Below are 21,551 nucleotides of genomic sequence, written 5' to 3'. Positions count from 1 at the left end.
GTAACAAATTGGTTGTGAAACTTCAACTAGTTAAAATGCAGTGACAGTATTTCAATATTTCTGCTATAACAATATTGTTTGTGTTGAATATTGCAGTATATCTTATTATTGAATATCGACACTTGTCTAAATAGGGTAAGGGGTGGCTGGTGAATTGTGCATGACAACAGATGAGCTACAGTCTGTAATTATACCTCTGCATAGTAGCCTAATAAGGAAGCTCATGAAGTTAACACAGAGTATAATGTACAGTAAGTATTTTCATTGAAATGAATGTCTTTCTTCTTACCACAAGACAGTGAGGGATGATAATCAAGCCAACTCAAACACTAGCACAAGAAAAGTTATTTTAAAGTCATGAAAAGTTATTATTTATAAAAAAAAAATCTATTCACAACTTCAATTCTCACAGCTATTTTATTTTGCTGCTGTCCTGCTGTGTGTGATAAACACACTCCACATTTAAGCCTCAGCAAGGAAGCGCTTTTGACTGTGTCAATATTAGCTGTGTTTCTTGGCTGAAACTGTTGCAGTGAAATTCAGAGCATACATCAGCAGTTGAACCATATTTTCATCTCCATCCAATTTTCCTGATGCTGTTGATTCATGCAGTGCGCCTGTAAGTATGGGTGAAAAAATAGAAAAATCCAATGTCGCTCTTTATTGATTTCTTTCCCCTGAGCCGTGTGTTACAGAAATATGACTCAATCTGTTAACAGGCCTGCAAGGCAGGTGCTTGAGAGTCAGGACTTAGAGGCAATGCTTTGAAAAAGTTCAAATGAGGAGTTGTCATCTGTATAGCATATTGCATGACCTATGTATCTGCGATGCCCTGGAATTTATGAACTCATTTTGAGTGCTGTCTGTTTACATTATGGTTAATATACCCTCTATGGCTGGAAGTATGTGGACAGTCCTCCTGACAATTGAGTTCCAGTGTTAAATCCAAACCCATTTCAAGCAGGTGTATAAAGGCCAGCACTTAGCTGTGCAGTCTCCATAGACAAACTGGCAGTAGAATGGGTTGTATTGAAGAGCTGAGTGGCTTTAAACATGACACCTTCACAGGATGCCACCTTTATCACAAATCAATTTCTTATTTTCTGATTTTCTGCCCTGCCAGGTCTGCCCCGATCAACTGTAAGTAGGGATGCAGGAAGTGGGGGTGCTGATTTTAGCATATTAGTGATGCTGTAGTGATGCCATTGTACTGTGCCACATATCAACAATCTGATTGGTTGCCACTTGCAGTAAGTTTTGTCGGACAGAGCAGAGTGATACTGTGCATCAGTACAGTAAAAAAAAAAACAAACAAAAAAACCGAGTAATTTTGCATTACATCATTGGTTCCAAATTGACTGTGGAAACAACATCAGCACAAGAACTATGCAAAAACTGATGGGCAGATGCCAGGAGAACACTACCTACTGGAATGCCTAGTGGCACCGTTGAACTTTGGTGGTGGAGGGATTATGGTCTGACTTTGTTTTTCAGGGTTTGGCCTCAGTCCACTAATTCCAGTGAAGGGTAATGTTAACGCTACAGCATTTCAGAAAATTTTAACTTCTTGGCAACAGTTTGAGGAAGGCCCTTTCCTGTTCCAGCATGCCTATGCCCACAATGCGAGGTCCATGAAGAGTTTAATCTTAAATCCCACTGAACACCTTTGAGATGAATTGAAATGTTGATTGTGAGCCAGGCCTTCTCATCCAGCATCACCTTACAAATGCTCTTTTGACTGAGTGAGCACAAATTGCCGCAGACACACACTAAAAACTTGTTGAAAGCCTTCCCTGAAGAGTGGAGTGTAGCTGCATAGGGGTGGGGGGCATCTCTATATTAATGCCTATGGTTTTGGAATGAGATGTCTAGAAAGCTCACATAGATGTGATGGTCAAGTGTCTGCATACCTTTGCCTGTATTGAGTATTTTAGAACATTTTCTTAACCTGCACCAGGCCCAGACTACCATATGGAAACCATAAGTGTTAGTTCCTAAATAATTGTTAGATATTTTTAACTAGATAGGTACCAGGATTTCTTACAGTGCAAATGTAACCATTTTATTCATTTTCCAAAGTGACCACTGAACATTCTGATATTTTTTATGTAAAATAGGTAACAGTAAAATAATAGTAAAATCTGAGAAATACATTTTTGTTTGGGGGTTATTTATGACACCCTGCATATACCTCTCCACCATAAATTAATAAAAAAAAAATTTAATGGCGAAAATTAAAACAATCAGACAGCAGATCCAAAACCATTTCATATAATAACATTAAGCAATGTAGCTTTTAGAGGAATTGGCATGTATGTCCAATCACCATTGCTCAGAACAATTCTGACTTGGTACCTTTCTCTAGAATGGAGCATTTCACATCAAACGACTCTGAATGACTTATAATTAAATCTTAGTGCTTTAATTTTGCAGACATTTTAGATAGTCCAGCAGCTTAAATAGGTCAAATGACCAGACAGTGTTCCAAGTATACAGTAAATATATATCTGAATTCAACTGCTATTTTTATTTATGAATTGTGTGTATGCTGTCTGCTTATTCATTGACAGATTCCAGTGCTGATCAACCTTAGTCAGGATGCAGATGTCAACCTGCCTGTGAAACCCCTCATCTTCGCTTTGGCTATGGGAGCCTGTTTAGGAGGTTGGTCACATTTCTAGTACTGTACACAACAAAACCAGTGCAAGGACAGCGAAAGCAAGCACAAGCTTCCTCCCAGTCATTTGAAGCCATCCACTGCATCTTTTTGAACTGCTGCTAACACAACATCATTGGACAGCTGAACGTACTTGGAGGAGAACGCTAACTGCCAGTTTTGTTCTGTCAGCAGATACCTGGCCTGGCTAGTGTTATGCTGAGTGATGGGGAAAGGTAGGGGTCATCCTACCCACTCAGAGAGAGCAAGGCCAGTTGTGCTGTCTTAGACCCCTGTCCACAGATGGCTGTAGCATCATGCGCATTAGTGAAAACAATTTTTAAAAAGTTTAAAAAGCTGAAAATGTAACGGCAGCTTTATTGCACCATTGAAGACTTAATCAAGACTTAATCAAAGCCATCTACAAAACATTAGCTAAAGACAGAGTAAAAAGACTTTGTTTAGTTCTAAGTTAATGATGAATTCTCCGGGTAGATCTGATCTGCTCTTCATCCAAGTCCACTCTTTCCTTAGCATATAGATTATCAATACAGAGTTTCTCTTAATTCTTGTATGTAATGTTGCAGACAGCAGAAGAGAGAGGGATCTTGTGTTTTCTCCTAATTCTCCTGAAAGCTTTCCTTATATAGGAGTATTATATGTCTGAAGGCCATCTCAGCAGAGTGCCTGGGCGTCTGTAGGCTGTGAGAATGGAGCGAATGGTGTGGCTGTACTCTGCCCTAATAGGAGGAGGTGTGGCGGATGTACTATTGATTGATAGGATGCTGTGGCAGGCATCCAGCTCCATTGCCACGATGGCACCTTTTGAGATGTGAACTAGTAATATTGAGCTGGGTATTCTTTGAGGCCAAATAACACATGCTTAGAGAGGAGCTTTAGAGGAAAGGAGCACATCCCTACACTTACTGCCAACCACTATAGCAGAGATTTTTCAGCCTTAATCTCTGTAAAGATGATGAACAGGTTAGTTTTACTTTATTTTCAAAGTCAATTCATAGCCAAATGGAAAAAGGAAATCTGACAAGAACAAAGCAAGAAAATGCTTATCACTTTTCGAATGTCGCAACAAAATACAGCATGATAAAATTAATCAATGTTCCATCAATAATTTAGTTTATATGTAAATAATACTTGCAGTGAACAGTTTCTCCCAAGCAAAGTAGTTATTACAGAGGGATATGGTTGCTAGTAGGGCCACACTATATGGAATATCTTTATATAAGAAGCAATAAATTATGATTGAAATTGTGAAATAGTGAAAAAAATGCCATATAAACACAATTCCAATTAACCTCTCTTGTAAAAGAAAAAGCAAAAAATACACAAAGCCCCAGTTACAAGTAACAACGCACCATTACTTCACCATATTTGTGCAAAATATAAATAATGAAATACTAATAGCTGCTTACATGAGAATTGCAAGCAGAGTTAGCATTTCCTGAAGAGCTTTTGCTATACAGGATTAAAAACATTAATGCATATTTATTTAATTTCTTGTGACAGCACATTTATTGTGACAGCAGCCATTACTGCTTCACATATTTAACCCCTTAAATGGCCAGGGCCTGCCAGCAGGCCAACATTTTTATTACACACTTCTATAATCTAAGAAAAACTCAGCCAGTTTGCATTGAAGTCCCTGAAGTTACTGAATAATATGACTTTGTATGTTAAAAGCCTGAGAGTTTAAGAGGTTAACACCCAACTCTGGTAATAAGACTAGTCAGTAGTTCAGTAGTTGCAGTATATTTACATAGTAGTAGTTAAGGAGAGAGTAGCTTTTGAGTTGTGCATGTGTGTTTTTTTTAACTGCCCCAAATAGCCAAATAGATAAGTCAGTTGCTCTCAATGTGGGAGAGCAGGGTTCAAACACAATGCAAAGAACAAAGCACTTTTTGAGTTTCTACCACTATATTTCTGCCAGCCTACTTACGTCAATCCAACACTGCATGTGTGAGGTAATTTGATACGTTCTGCCATCACAGTCTTTAACAATATGTTTATCATGGAAAATCATATTAATTGATTAATTACACGGCCCTAATTGCCAAATGAAATGTTGATAGTAGCATTATTACAGAATTCAGTTGATTCAGTTGGTCATCTATTGAGTATATGGCTTTTAAAGTGGCTGATCCAGCTGATCATTTTAGAACTGGAGTTATTTGTTTTATTTTGGATTTTGTGGCAGTCTAAGCTATTGTGGAGTTCACACAACAGATATTGATGAAGAGGCAACCTCTACTCCATCGGGGACAGAAGTACCTCTCTGTGCTGTGAATTCCCAAAGCAGGAGCCACAGAAGAAACCTTGTTAAAAACCACTCTGGCTATTTACTGCTCAAGGTCATTCAATTGTTGATCTGCCAAAAGGAGTGATTGCTCAGCAGAGAGCTTTAAATTGCAATCAGCGTAGCAAAATATGCAGTAAAAATGAGTTCTAAATCACTTTCAATGTTCAGAGTGTATTTGTGAAGAAGTTGTGGAGGACAGCCTGCATGGTTTTAATGATGAAGTACTGCCCCTTCTCACTGCGCTGTCTTGATTTATATTGTACACTTAACTGCATAAAATTACCTTTAGCTCATGATAGAGACACTTTGGAGGTCACAGAAATACTTAATTTACAATTTAATACATATAGTACTTAAGTTGAACATTCATTTTCAGGTAACGGGACACTGATTGGTGCATCTGCTAATGTGGTGTGTGCTGGAATTGCTGAACAACATGGTTACGGGTTCTCTTTCATGGAATTCTTCAGGTATGTGCATCTATTTGTATTACCATATCTTATCTTTAGCCTTTATATAAAAAAATAATATGAAACAAGTTTGTTTTTGTAGTTTCTATGCTGGCATGGAACAGTTGGCAATAAGGCATAAACAGGTATACTTTTCTGTTACAGCCAGTCTGTTTCAGCTTGGGGGGAAAGCTAGTCTTTATTGCTATTATTCAAATCAAACAATGATTGTGAGAGAGAGTTGCACAGGAGTGCTCTGTTTGGCTGTGTACCATTGGCATCTCCAGCAGTGGAGCTACTGGTAGGTTCTCATTTCAACTCCCACCTGATGGAAAATTGGGCCTATTGTAGACAAATCGATCTGTCTGTGGTTGCTCAACTCACCCTGTCGGGTTGTAAGGAACCTCATGACCTGAGCTGCCCTCACTTGGACTTTTTCAAGAGATCTTCTCACTAAGAGAAAGTCTGCCACAGTACCTTGGTTTACAATGGGAGACAAGTGTTTTAGTCACCATAACACCTTTTGCTGTTATGTTGAGCTCTTTATGTTGAGTTTTTTAAACTTTGAGTTTATTTTCTTTGATTTAGCCTTTATTTTACAAAAATTAATCTTTATCTTACATGCTGTAACTTTCTTTGCATCTGATGTAGAGTTGGTTTCTGTCTCAAAATGACTGGATATGAAAAATATTTCTATTATTATTATTATTATTATTATTATTATCATTCTCTGTGAGTACTATTATTAACTGCTGATGAGTCCAGGACCATCACTGATCAGAGATACAATACATGGCATTAATATAGAATCACACATCATCAAACATGTTTGAAAGTTTATTTATGTTCACATATCATAACCCTGCTACAGTTGGAAATAATCAGTGTCACTGGAGGCTGTTTAACTGGTTAACTGTCACTGGGCACAGACCTATACACTTCTCCTGTACAGAAATATTTCTTTAAGGAACTATGGATTGATAAGTTCCTAGCTCCATTTTTGGCACTTTAGTTTTAAGAGTGTACCCTTTCAGTCATGTTCAGTGCATGGTTGGACAAACTTGGCAGTGCTGAAACCCTTGCTGAAATCAAGATAGAGTCAACTGAGTGTTTTTGGGGGGTTTAAAAATGTAGATTGGGTGTGCTGTGGCATGCAAAGTGGAACTCATACCAATCAAATCAATGTCTTAAAGCCTAAAAATACCCCATAATTTGCCTCTCATTCTGCAAAGTGGCAGATCTGGTTTTAGAGTGGGACACTTATGGTAGCTTGATTTCATGTACTCTGCCATATCAACAAATACATTTGAAAGGTAAAAAAGCAACCCGCTGATTACCTCTTGAGGAGGTTGCTGAGAGGCTTGCTGAGATATTCACCATTGCGTCTCATTCGGCTCCCCCTGCTAGTTGCCACCTGCTTGATGAAAGTGCTTTCCATACTAATACAGAAGCTTCCCAATCGCTGGCGCTTTCCCAGCTGGAAGGGTGGCACTGGTCAATAGTGAAAAGAGAAGCTTGAATGCATGTCTGATTGGGCTGTGAAATGCTTGTGGTGAGAGACTGTAACTTGTTTTTTCGTTGTATACAGAATCACAGAAGAAGAAAGACATACCAAATATAGCCAGACTTGGAGATTTTCCACTGTCTTCTGGCTCTTAATTGACAGTTTAAGCTTCTTTTGGCCATTTTATTATTGTTTCCATCCCACAAGATCTCTCTAAAAATAGCCAACTGAATAAGTTCAAAGCCTAAAAGGAATTAATGGCTGTACAGGAGGCAAGTCCTGATCTGTCAGTGTTTCCAATGCTTGTACTTGACATTCATCTTGATGTTGTTTTTAATCACAGTATTGTCAAAATTCTCAATGCTGTTCTTATAGTGTAGCAAAACCCTCTCATTATTTAGTTGTATTTTTCTCATTCTATTGATGAACCTCTAGCTTCCCCTTACTGCTTTGTAGTTTCTGTGCTTGACTGTCTGACTGGCTCAGACTCAGAATAGATGAGGCCTGAGGCTGTACGGTGACAGCCAACAGAGACCAGGGCCTGTCACCATACCCAGTCAGCCAGAGCTCACTCTAAACAGCACATCAGACACAGAGATAAGGCTTGATCAATGGAAGCTAATCTCTGAAGGAGAGGAACTAGTCCAGCAATAGCCCTTACCTTTGCCTTTCTTTCCACTTACAGCTTGCTTTCTCATCACAAAGTTTAACTCTGATAATGGACTTCTAGTCCTCGGTCACAGACTGCAAACAGCAGCATTTTCACCATAAAGATAATGAACACTGGTCGCAAGTATTGTATTCTTCAGAGTAAAATCCATACATCCATCCATCCATCCATCCATTTTCTAAGCCACTTCTCCGTCAGGGTCGCGGGGGGGTGCTGGAGCCTATCCCAGCAGTCTTCGGGCGAAAGGCACGATACACCCTGGACAGGTCGCCAGTCCATCACAGCAGAGTAAAATTAGTTATGCAAAAAATATGATGCATGGTTCACTTACAGATCACTTCACTTACAGATCAAGTCTCTGATGCAGTGACACTTCTATTTTCCAAAATATCCTCTGCATGTTTCTCAGGGTCCACAAGATATTCCAGCAGCAGGTAGAGCGGGAGAACAAGGCTTGCGCCAGAGGAGCTGGGGGCTGAGATGGTGTCAGGGAGGATGCGACAGCCTTTGGGATTTTTTTTCTTTTTTTGGCAGCACTTGGAAAACAAATATGGAGGCAGCAGATGTTTGGATAATTGCTCATTCATCATTAACCTCCCTCCCAGCCTCATCCTCTCAATTACAGAGTAAAGAAGCCAGGCCACAGACCATGGCTATCACCGCCATTTATAGACTGTAAGCTTAAGAAATTATGTACCACATCAGGAACACTCTCAAATTTATGCAGGCGATAATGCATTTGCTCAGTGGAATTTGCACTTCAGGCTGTCGTGAATCTTTATGATGAATAGCTGCGTCTTCAGCGCTGGCTGTAATTGGTTGATTGGTGCATAATGGGAAGGGGTGGACAAGGTACTGGGAGGAATGAAGACTTTCTCTAGTGTGTTGGCCTGAAGGAAGTGATTGATCCCCTGCAAGATACACCAAAATACCCAGTGGAATAAGATAAAGAGTTGCTGTACTGTCTTACCATAATGCTCAAAAATAATAAGCCCACCTGAGTATTGGAGCTCACTAACTTTATTTTAGGCTTTGGACACTGTGTTTTAACAAAATATTTTACCCTGTAATTGGACTTCTTTATGTATATATAGACAGATCTCAGTATTACAGAGACTTTGCAGTATTTGATTCAGATAAAGTTATATTGTCTTTTTAAATATAGCTGTAAATATGAACATGTTCATTTAGCATTACTAAAGTATTACATCAGAACAGACAACAGCTTTAGTAACTTTAGAAGAGCATCAAAGAGCATTGAAATCAGCAAAGATGGTGCTTTTTATGTGCCACTGCTGTTGTACTTCAAGCTGGTTAGTTTGCCACCATCAAGCCCACAAGAAACCTGTGTACCTGGGTAACAAGATTACTCAGACCAATGAAATCACTCATTTTTTTAAATACTAGTGCAAGTTAGGATATCCATAAATAATTATAAAGCTATGTGTGGTGACGTACAGGTACACTGTATGTCAGTCAGAGCTCAGGCAATCATATCAAAGTGCTTTTGCGATTGCACCAGTTTTAACTGTTAACGGTAGTCATGTACTGATCTGTATTCTTATTGGTGCATGAATACAGGTATATCAGTAAGTTTACAGCCTAGTAGCTTACAGTTCTTTACACTCCCTGTGGAGCTCCCTGTTCTTTTTAGTACACAAGAGAACACTTTTCCTCTCAGTTTTGCCAATTAACCTTGTCTGCTGCCCATCACTCACCACCATGACATGGAGCTATTGTGAGGTGAGGTGAGCCTGTTTCAGCAGTGTGAAGAAAAGCAGCCCATCTGGCTTCCCACAGCTTGCTTTCCTTCAGCGCCAGCAGCTCTCGGCTCAGGCTAAAGAGGATAGCTGCAGTGACCTGGGCCCCTGGGAGCTGCTTTTCAGCTAATCGGTTTTGGCACACCGGGTCATGTTAACAGTGCTCGTATTGACCACCGTTCGTTTTTGCTTTCTCTCTCTCCATCGTGTTTGTGGCGTTTGATTGAAGTGCAGACTTAATGGTGTGACATGTGGAGACTCTGATAGTAAAAGTTTAATGACCAAATGCTTGTAAATCCCTGCAACTGTATGGTTTTCCCTGTTCGCCCACATCAGTGCTGTTCTGTAAATCATCACTGTGATAATTTATGGATGGACAATGCCGGAAGAGCTTTCAAGTAAATAGCTGTAGTTTAGTGTATCAGGGCAACAAGGGCAAACCACGAAGAACCTCCATTCTGCTGAGTGCACTTGTCCTTGGGTTTCCTACCAATGTCGAAATATGTTCAGATTTTTCATAAACCTATCAAGTTTAGAAAAATATGGCCTAGGAAAGCAAATAAAAGGTCTTCCCATGGTGTAATCAAAGTCTTCTGGTATAGCTGAAGTAAAATGGATTATTATGGCATATTTATGATTATAAAATTAGGCAGCCCTTTTTTACTTGTGCTGTTTATTGTGCCATTATTTGAGTGTGTTAATCGAAGAATTTCCCTTCAAATCCAGAATCTATCTTTGCCATTGACTTGCACTCAGGAGAGCACCCTGTCTATATCACATTGTTTACGCTGTAAACAAAAGAAGCCACAACAGAAATGGCATTTAAACGGAAGACAATGTTGACTGATTTAGGTGAATGAAACACTTTTTCCCTCCAGTCTCCCCCAGCAGCCTCTTCGTGCTTGCCTTGCCTACTGATGTGGCACGCCATGCACTGTAATTAGCATTTCCATTCATGGCTGGCCCTCTACTACTCCTGTGCCTCCGACAATGCTAAAGCTGCACTTGGAGACTGCAGGTGTGCAATCTGCATTTGGCAGCGAGTCAAATGCCCTCCGTGCATGGCAATCAAGAACAACGAGTGCCATTCTATGTGGACCTCCGTGGAGAAGCATGCTCTGAACTTGGAGATGTCCGTTTGAGGGAAAGAAAGAGTAGAAACGATTATTTTCAGACCTCGACTTGCCCCCCTCTTACCACCAGCCTGCCTAAAAATCATACCTCTCATTCACTGTGCAGCATGAAAAGAAGTCTAACTTTGAAGAGGAGCTGAATATGGCCACTTGTGGCTTACAATATCTATGAATTGATGGCCAGGCCTAAAATCGCTCTCCAAAAAGCAGGTCAGCAAGGTGAAAGGGAGAGTTCTAAGAGATAATATCACACATAGAGGCCTTTAGCACTTTATAATTAAATCACAATGAGGGGGGAGAGGACAGGCCAAAAAAGGACTTTGTGCCAAGGTACAGCGATGCTGTGTTAGAGTTTATTGTGTGTGTATGTGTGTGTGTGTGGGTGTGTGTGTGACCTTCTGAGGTTTGACTGCTGACAGACAGCATGCTGGCAGCTATACAGCCAAGGTGAGGGGGCTTGTCTAAAAGGCAGCAGGTGGGCCACACCTGTATGGAAAATGTCAGCTCACAAAGATGGTGACAGTGCACATTTTCAAAGAGCACATTAAGGGCAGATCTACTCTGATGTATTGAGCATGTCTGGAACTAGGGCTAGATAGACTAAATGCTAGTATTGCGATTATGATGCTGTGTATTCAGATTGTGATGTCTGACTGGGTGCATCACTGTTGAAAGAGAGCTGCACTTTACATTGTGTGAGCTTTGATAAACTGACCAACAGAAACAATCTAATATTTTTTAACTTAAATTAGCAGACTTTCACCTGTAAAGTTACTGTATTGAGATACACAGTTTTATTGTGACAGTGACAACATAAAAAATCAGTTGTTGGGTCAATAATGTGACTTGGTAAACATTGGTCTATGTTATTTTAAAGAAATACTCCACCTTTTCATTTATTTAATTTTCGGTCAAAATTGCCATGAAGTACAAGCATGAAACACCTTTGTTTCTTTCTTCTATAATGGCTAAAGGAGATATTTCTGAGGAGATTGGGTAGAAGATAACCCCCAATTATAAAAAGATATAAAGAAAATGCCTCTCCTAACAACTGTGTAAGACCTAATAAGACAATCATCAGATGCACACTGCTTAAAGATTTCATCTTTGAGAGAAAATCAAGCTGTACTGCTTCAGATCTGAAAAAATCCACAGGCATTTCTGTCCATCCTTCCACTGTGAGAACACAACTCTTGTTCTATGAGTCTGAAAATATGTGTAGCTGTCAAGAAGCTGTTACTGAAAAAAGGAAATTTTCTAACTTTTGCACAGTACGATACATTTTGCAGCCGTTCCGAATATCCGTATTGGAAAGGCTAGTATAATGATTACCAATTGATACTGTATATTGTACAGCCCTGTCTGGAACCTGTTTTCTTTTCTGAAACAGAACAGCAGTTTGTTTGCTTTTGTTTAATGAAAAGGTTTTGAACTGTGCTGTGACCCTTCTGTATTTAGCCCTTCATTTTTATTCTAAATGCTGTTTTTGTCATGCCACTACAGCTCTATAATAAGCCTCCCTATTAATAATGAATCACATCATTCTCAAATATGTCAGAAGTCAATAAGCCACTCAGGAGGTGCTGCTTAGCACTCAGGCCACATGCTAATGAGTCACTTCTTTGATGTTCGTTTAGGGGCAACGCGAGAGCACAGTTTGGAATTCACCCCGATGTCCTAATGACTGGCCCATTAAACAGCTATATCTCTGCAGGCTGTCAGTCTCCCAGCCTCACACTTGTGTGTGTGTATGTATGTGTCTAGTGCGGGGGCAGTGATTAGGAATCCATAATTGCTGAAGGAGATGACCTAGTTTCTTTCTCTATTTATAGCCCCAGTTGTGGAGTTGTATGCAGGTATATGCAGGATACTGTTAGACATCTGTAGTTAAGGGATGGGGCTGCAGTGGCACAGGTGCTACCTAGGTTTTGGTCTCAGGAAGTGTATATCAATGCATATCGGAGCTGTTGGAACAAAACCTTGCATCTCCAAAATGGTAACTTTACAGGAGAAGGAATAAACCTACTTTATTTTTAATGTAAGTCAATGGAACCAGAATTTTTCAAAATCATTTTAGGTAATTTCTTTTAGTCCATTCATCATGAAATTTACACACAATATAAAGGCCAACAGGCACTTTCAAATTGTCTCAAAAACTGAAAAACGACAAAAATAGAGATAGAAGGTTTTGTTCTGACAGCAGTCCTATGTGCACAACCTGAGACCTTGCTGGCATGAGATTGCTCCCAAGTGTTTAGATTATTTCAATATGCAAAAGGATAGGTCATTATGACAAACCCAGGGTTAAACATTGCAACTCAACAGTGACCCAAATAGCCTAGAGTGTTTCTGTAAAACCACCAAATCTTCTTTCATTTTCGCATTCAGGTCTTTCATTAAGGCCGTGCAGAATTGCAGAATTGTTGATGTTCAACCAAAGTATGAGCTATAAAAATGAACAGAACATCACTGTTTAGCTGAATGCTGTGCATAGCCACTTTAGACAGCAAGGTCTGCATTCACCCACTGCCTCAGGAGTAGGAGAGCTGATCTACAATCAGTATTTGTGACAATGACCATCATAAATACAAAGGAATCTGATACAAGATGTTGCTAAAAATGAATGGTCATATAGCCACTAAGTAGCATTTTGTTAATAGCATCATGCTAATTGCTGGCTGCTAGCTTCCATTCCTAATTCCCATGTTATGCAAAACTTCAGTGGGGGACCGCTGCCATGGCGACGGTACCCGTCTTATTCCCAACAAGCCAGAGGTGCTGTGACATTAACAGTAATTTTGCATGGCATGGTCTTCACAGGGAGGTGCATGTTCACTCCTCATGCAGCTTTGCTTTGTGTTGAGAGGCTTTTAAAGGGCAATCACTTTGACCTTTTAATGCTAAATTTCAGCATGCCTGACTTTAGCACTTCTGCTTGATTATTGTTTAAATATATTTTAAATTACTTAGGACTGGAACTGTCCCACTCAAATCAGGAAAAGAAGAAATGATATTAGTAGACATTTTTCAGACAGAAATTAAAAGGTGACAAAGCATATCATCGCTGTCCAAAGAAAATCAAGTATCTCCAAAGCTCTGGTTAGCTGTCCTGTGCTGTGCCTACTTCAAAAAGCACTCAGAGCCGAAACACTTCAGTATGAATGGGTGGGGCCGAACTGCAGGATAGGTGGATACATGTGAGTTCTCATAACATTACTGAAACAGTGTATTCAAAACATCCTTTCCATATATCAACTGCATGAACAGTATGTCTGAAACCTTATGTACTTCAATTTTTTTCATCAAATATGAGGGAAAGTCTGTTGGCCTCAAGAACATTTACATAATGTAAAGGTTCTATACCAATTTAAACGTTCCTTCTAGAATCTTTGCATTATGTGGAGGGTCTTTAAACTTTAAAGGATCTTCATGGTCACACATCTCATTTACAACATTGGTTCTTTAAAGAATAAAAAAAAGAAAATGGAAAAAAGTTACTCCAGGGAGCCAAAAGTGCAATGAACCCATTTTGGCACTTATATATTAAGACTGTATAACATAATGTGGCTTTTTCTTCTTATTATTATTACTGTTGTTGTTTTCTTGTTGTTGTTCAATGACTGCATGGACTACAGTGCAAACAGAGTTTTTCTTGAGTTATAACGATACGTACTAAAAGGTTGGACCTGCTAGCCTGCGCTGGCTTTTTACTGGGATAAAAGACTAAATTCTTGTTTTCTTATATGCCTTCTGAGTTTTGATTGTCATCATGCACCAGCAGGCAGAGAAAAACTAACTAATGAACTAATGCTATGATTTCCTATTCAAATTGATTTTAATTGAAAAATGAGAAAAAATACTGCTTTAATCATTGGAGCAGGTTTTAGAATATTTCTTAAATTAGGAATTTTTTTGTCGGTCAGTAGCACAGGAGTCATGAGTTGCCTGCCTTAATGATTTGTTTTAATTGACTATTAGGCGGCTGCAAATGGCTAAACTGAGTGCAGACCTGAGGCTATGGGACAATGGTGATGAGGTTATTACCAAAGGCAGACTTGTTTTAATCACTGTGGGTGCACAGCAAAATGCAACTTTAACTAACAACAGAAAGAATGTGACTTTAACTAACTGACACGATTGACTATTATATTTTAAATGGATCAGTAGCTGCACTGTGATTCAAAAATACGCAAAAATATCCAAACACAAAATAAGGTAATCGTCTAGAGTGATAATTCACATCTCTCTCTCTCTCTCTCTCTCTCTCTCTCTCTCTCTCCCTCTCCCTCCCCCTTTTCTCTCTCTTTGCTCCTATCATGATGTATTCCTGAGCATAGACTTACTGTGGTCTGACACACAATAAGGAATGCCTTTAGTAAAAGGTCATCATTCTTAGAGTCTTTACGGAATCTGCAGATTTTATGTAATAGTGTTGCAGAGCAGATGGGCCAAAACTCAACTAAACCTTTTCCATTTTCTCTCAAACTAATGAATCGGCAAGAAATGGAGCACAATTAGCAGCTAATTGAAATTCTGTGCAGAATAAAGTCTCACTGATTTTAATGTGCAGATTCAGGCACAGAGTTTCTGCTGTGTGAGAGAAGGAGCTAGCATCTCAGTGAGACTGCCCCCTTCTTTAGTAGAACTGGATTATAATGTGTGAAAAACAGAGAAAAGTAAAAGCATGCTAAATTTGTTTTGTAACACAGCCTTTTTCAAAGTTTCTTTCTTTGTGTGTGGTTGGCTGCCACTGGAGATTCAGCTTCCAGAAAGTCAATATCTGTCTGCAGTGTTGCTTTATAACACTTAAAATCATACAAGGCTGTCTACCACTGTGTACCATATACAGTACATATCATAGCTGAATTATTGATGTATTCAGGCCAGTACACTATGTCTTTGTACTATTGTTTACTAATGTTTTTTCATTAAAGATGACTCTGATCTGTTACCAGATATTGGGCTTAAATCTGCAGAAAAAATGAGTCAAATAAGACAGAATACCTGCAAATACCTACATCAGATTTATTCCTTAGTATAAAAAGGTTTTTCCTAAATAATGATTTCTAAGCTATGTTAAAAACATTTTTCACTGTGAAGATCACTTTTTAAAAACTCTTTAGACCCTTTTCTGTGTAGTAGTACAGCACCCTAAACAATTATTGGCACCCCTCGTTAAGATGTGTTCTCAGGCTTCTAATAATTTTTTTTTTAATAATATAGGACAACAGTGCAAAAAAAAGAGAAAAATCCAACCTTTACATCAAGTGCATTTATTCAGTGGGGAAAAAAAATCCCACATTAAGAAAATTCTTTTACATGAAATCATCTGTGCCACAATTATTGGCACCTCTGATGTTAACACTTTGTACAACCCCCTTTTGCCAACAAGACAGCACTTAATTTTTTCTTATAATATTTCACAAGATGGGAGAACACAGAGAGAGGGTTCTTCGACCATTCCTCTTTGTACAATCTCTCTAAATCATCCAGAGTCCTGGGTCCTCTCCTATGCACTCTCCTCTTCAGCTCACCCCACAGGTTTTCAACTGGGTTGAGGTCTGGGGACTGAGATGGCCATGGGAGGAGCTTGATTTTGTGTCTGGTGAACCATGGCAGAGGCCACCAGATTTTGATTTAAAATGTCCCGGGATTTCAAAGAGTTCATGATGCCATGCACCCTAACAAGGTTCCTGGGGCCTTTGGAAGAGAAACAGGCCCACAGCATCACCAAGCCTCCCCCATACTTCACAGTGGGCATGAGCGTTTGTTGCCAAAAAGCTCTATCTTGGTCTCATCTGATCAAAGCACACGGTGCCAGTTGAAGTCTAGCACCGCTTAGCGAACTCCAGACGTTTACATTTATGCTTGTAAGTGAGAAAAGACTTTTTCCGTGCATGCCTCCCAAACAGCTTGTCGGCATGTAGATAGCGCCTGATGGTTGCTATGGAGACCCAAGATGCTACTCTTTGATGCAATTCTCTAACAGTGAGCTTTTAGAGAACCTTTTACTTCTCTTACCATCCACCTCACTGTGGCAAGATAAATCTGCATCCTTGTCCAGGCTTGTTTGCCACTGTTCCAGTTGTTTTAAACTTCTTGATGATTCCCTGACTGTAGTTATGGGCAGGTGTAGGCGACACACATCTGCCTTACTTGAATGGTGTGTTCTCCTGTCTTTCCCATGTTGAAGAGTGGATAAGAGAAACAGGCCTCTGTGTCATGTCATATTTATACCTCAGGGAAACAGGAAGTGATGAATTAAAGGTTCCTAGATACTCTAATCAACTGACAGTTGACAAACTACAGTAGAAATGACAGAAATGCTTCAATTACATTTATTTTCTAAGAATAGTTAGGCTTACCAATAATTGTGGAACAGGTGATTTTATGAAAAATAAAAAGGTTAAAAAAAAGTTAAAGGTTACATTTTTCTACAATTTTCAGTGTGAGGTTATGCTTCTGGAATAAAAATTGAATTTATTTTAAGGCTTTTAACACTTCTTAATGAGGGGTGCCAATAATTGTGGAGGGCGCTGTATATAATTGCTTGCTCTGCAGTTTTGTTTTCTATTGTAATTACTCCAAAGGAAAAATGCTTAGTTTAACTGGTCTGTGTTATGTAGTCATATCTCTTGCTTCTACACGGTGCTGGACCCATACTGAGCCCGCAGTTGTTAACAATATAACTCCTGGAATGACCCCAATTCAGTCAGCTGTGATTGGCATATTTGCATCCATTCAATCAGCAGTTTGACAATATTTTGTGATTTCATTGTGGTCCAACATGGCATTTGTAGTTTAACAATTTGATGTCCAGACTATGTTCATGTCAGGCTTTGAAGTTAAGTGTAAGTGCTTGTGTAATAGTGTACACTTCAAAAACTGCACTACACTTTGTAATTTGAGCTACAGAAATGCACAGTTTTGCTAAAGGCTAAGACTGAGTGAGAAGTGAATGAAAGGATTGTGGGAACTGCGTTCACTGAATGTGTTTTGTATTCAAGAAAGTAAACCATTGTTCAGAGTTTGGTCCAAATAGGGTGGTGTTGTGCCAACTGTTTGGAGAGTTTTTAAAAGAGAACTCAGTTCTGAAAACTCCTTCTATGCAGTTGTAAAAACTGTAAATACCAAATGAAGTATGTATACCAGTGAAGTTCCTATTCACCCTCCTCATACCTACTAAATAACTTTTCTCAGCACAGAGGTGGGAAGTGTGCGGTCTCCAGGCCCTTAAGCCAGTTGTAGTCAAAGTTTCAAGACAAAGTTTATTTATATGGCAATTTTTACAACAGGCAATGTCACAAAGCAGCTTTACTAAAAATTTTGGGTCCGAGCCCCTAAGAGCAAGACAAGGGTAACAGTGGCAAGGAAAAACTCCCTAAGAGCAGGAGGAAGAAACCTTGAAAGGAACCAAGACTCAAAAGGGGAAACCATCCTCCTCTGGTCAACACCAGATAGCAAACAATAACAAACGAGCAAGATGAACAGAGGATAAGGTTCTAACGGTAGTATAAAATATTAATGTACAGAAATGGGGAAAAACAGATTATAATGTTGGTTGTGAGGACATCATGGGTGAGGTTTTCAACAAGTTTTTCTTTCCAAGGCTGGGAAGGCAGGGCATCAGGTGTAATGCTGATGAAGTGGTTGTATATACTTGCTTAAATTGAAACAGTCTTTCTGCTGTTGCCAGAAACACTGTGTAGTCAGTTCTGATGCCAATATTTTGCATTTATTATGTTGGTTGTATACACAATGATAAAAGAGTGCTCTCCATTTGGTGCCAGTGTTGCAGTGATTGACCCCCTTTTTGTGCTGTGATTTGTGTGGCTAATGCTTTGAGTGTTTTAGGTGTTTTGCGCAGGTAGTACAGTGGTGTGAGGAAATGCGTTTAGTGTTTTGGGAACTGCACAAAAGTTTGGGTGCCCTTGGTCAAATTACATTTTGTTCATGTTCTAAGTGAAAATCAGTGTGTCCTCTACAGAGAACGTCCCTTTTTGTGCACAATTATGGCTTATTTTATTAAATTGACATATTGGAAATATATATATAAAATAATATTTCATACAATAATTATTATCCTAAAATAATCTAATATTTAAAAAAATGCATTTAAACAAATAAGAATTACTTTTCGCAAACCTTTGATGAGATTTGTATGTGTGTATGCAATGTTTGTCTGCTTGTGTGTTTTGATGACTGATGGTCAAGAGCAAACACAGCGCATGGATCACATGGATGCTCTCCATGGCAGTGCCAAGCCACTTTGGCCCTCACAGTCCACTACCACTGCCATATAGGACAATGGTGAATGTCCAAATGACAAACCATCTGGGGTCTCCCCATTAAAGAGCAGTGAGCAAGAGCAGCAGTGGTGGCGATGATCCTAGCCTTTAAACAGTGGGGCTGAGGGAGGCACCCAACCTGCATCCTGCCCATAATTACCCCTCACCTGCTTTGTGTAGCTCTGAGGGGAAGAAGACTGGCTTCATCCTGCTGACTTCAATATCAACCTCATCTTCATTTTGCTGTTAAAGAAGCAACACTAGTATTTGACCTAAGGAAGGTTAGGATCTCAATAAATTACAAGCTTTAGTATTAAATGTTAAATGAAATTGGAAAGAGTAATCCTATAGGTTCAGATCTCTTCCTTGCAAAAAAATAAATTGTATTCTTATATGTAACACCAGTAAAAAGCATTTTTTTTTTCATTTTATTCCAAATATATTTAGCCAAGACATATTTCCTGTCTTACTTGTGCACTATGGCCATGAGGTTAATGTGGCTAACAAGCTTGCATACCTAGTCGGATGCTTGCCTCAAGCCAAGCTTGCAGTGTTCAGAATTAGAGTCACTATATTTTGCCAGGTATGTTGCGCGTACAAGGAATTTGTCTTGATGAGACACAATAATGACAGGTAGCATACTAAATAGACCAGACAAGCACACATACATGTAAACACATATTTAACTGAGGGACAAATAGATAAAATACAATAAATAGAATGAATAATAAAAGTAAGTAGTAAAGAACCAGTATGAAAGGAGCTTAATAGATACATATGTGGGATAAGTGCATATGTGCAGTATCAGAAGACATAATGTAATACATTGCAGAATGATAGGAACATTGTAAACATTACATGTGTACAATTGTGCAAATAAGCATTATGGTACAGGGAAGTTATACTGCAACACAGTAAGGCAGGTTTGTTGGTTTCTGTTTAAGCCCACTGTGGTTAATGAACACTACAGTTCTGGGGAAAAAAGCTATTAGCTGTAACCTGGAAAATGTGGTTTCTGACATTGCATGATACTGTTATCTATAAAAATGGACCAAAGTGTCAAGAACCACTTAAGCAAGTCTATGTGAGTGCGACATAAGCTTTGATTGGTAATGCTTAGTATTATCCAGGCAAGTTTGAGATATTTTACTATGTACCCTGTCCGCTTAATAGCTAGAACCTGTTAGTCATTTTAATGTATATTAGTTAGACTATATTGGTACTTACCATTATTTAACCCAAAATAATTACATATTACTTTGGAGTTTCTACCTCATACTTATCTGATTAATACCAAGAACCTAAGGAACTGTAAAAGAAATCATTACCCTTTCATTACTTCTTAGCCACATTAGCCTCGTAGTTATACTGCAAATCTAAAGAAGCACTTCACACCAAACATCGTCTGCGTTCTCAGTACAGGAAAATGTATAAGTGTAATTGTTCACTGAAATATTAATATAAAGATTTAGATAATGCTGGTAAATGATTCCTCAAGGTTCTCCACCACTGCTTCTCTAACTGTATGAATATAAATTGTACATTAACAACCACAACAACATCAACGTTTTAACTGGGGGTTGGGGGTGGGGTTGGGGGGATGAGGGGCAGAGAGAGAATGATGTCTGAGAAAATGTGCTCAAAATCAACTTGTATCAGTTTATATGCTTTGCAGCTGTGTAAAGAGCTTTTTTTAAAAACATTTTATGCCCTTCAAACACAGCCTCCCAGTGCACATTGACTCATCCAGCTGAACAGCAATGAATTAGACACCTGGCTTGCTCACATCACTCACATTGTGCATTAGCTGCTTGACCTGCACTGTACCACACTTGTAGCATACACACCTGCTTTAATGCTTTTATAATACACATACACACATATACACGCTCCTACACTACAACAACACACCTGCCCAACCATCGTGTCCCACCTTTCATATTACCCTATCCACCTGTCTACCTTAGACACCTGCTTTTTACAGCAGACCAGCTGTGAGCTCTACCCTTGGCCTATAGTCATAGAGGATGTACTGCTCATGGTCTAATTCTGTAGCACAAGATAAAGAATAAGAGGATGTCCCAGCTGGCCATGACAGTGATTGCTGATTTGCAGTGCACACCTTTCTTAGTAAATTAGCTGTCATTCAGCCAAGCCATTTTGCTATTATGCATGTGTGTGTGTAAGAGGAAGAAAATGAATGCTCTTGCACTTAAGTATGTAATCAAATCGAATTTTATTATTTGGAATTGGCAGACAATGCATTCTAAACAGATAGAAATAAAAGAGAAGGACAAATGAGTGGATAATGTCAGTAGTGCTACAATAGTACAATACTAATTATAACATTATTGAACTAAGATATTAGACAGTGATCTTGGATTGATATATTGCATAGTTAGTTATTATATAAAGATGAATATTCACAGTTTGACAAAGTAGACATTGTGAGACAACAGTGTCAGTATTGTAATCCTGTTATGCTACTAAAGTTGGTCCAAGTTGGCAGTAATTTCTAAACCAGCCTTGCTGATGACTTCACATTTTTGGTTCATTTTTGGCCATAGTCTTATGAACCTGCCATACTTTTTATTACAGTGTTCAACAAAGAAACCTTCACATTATAAGAGTATTTTTATACTGCACCTTCAAAAACAAGAACAGACCAAAACAGGAGCCAACAGAACTTTCGGTTCTAGTTCTAGGTGATTGTTCACCTGCTTGAGAGACAGCTGGAACTATCATTATAACTGTGATTCATGTTTTAAAGCTTCTCT

General features: G+C 39.0%; 1 protein-coding gene across 1 annotated transcript in view; it reads left to right on the top strand.

Moving 5' to 3' along the window:
* The window catches only part of oca2 (oculocutaneous albinism II), a 123,640-nt gene that overhangs the window by 93,795 nt on the left and 8,294 nt on the right, over positions 1-21,551 (top strand). The window contains exons 22-23 of the mRNA XM_017718798.2: positions 2,571-2,664; positions 5,347-5,440. Of these exons, the coding sequence (XP_017574287.1) occupies positions 2,571-2,664; positions 5,347-5,440 (188 nt within the window). The remainder of the gene's footprint in view (positions 1-2,570; positions 2,665-5,346; positions 5,441-21,551) is intronic.

The sequence above is a fragment of the Pygocentrus nattereri genome, chromosome 26 (genome assembly GCF_015220715.1).
Source record: "Pygocentrus nattereri isolate fPygNat1 chromosome 26, fPygNat1.pri, whole genome shotgun sequence".
Classification (NCBI taxonomy): Eukaryota; Metazoa; Chordata; class Actinopteri; order Characiformes; family Serrasalmidae; genus Pygocentrus; species Pygocentrus nattereri.
The sequence above is the reverse complement of the archived record's forward strand: the minus strand, read 5'-3'. Positions and strand labels throughout refer to the sequence as shown.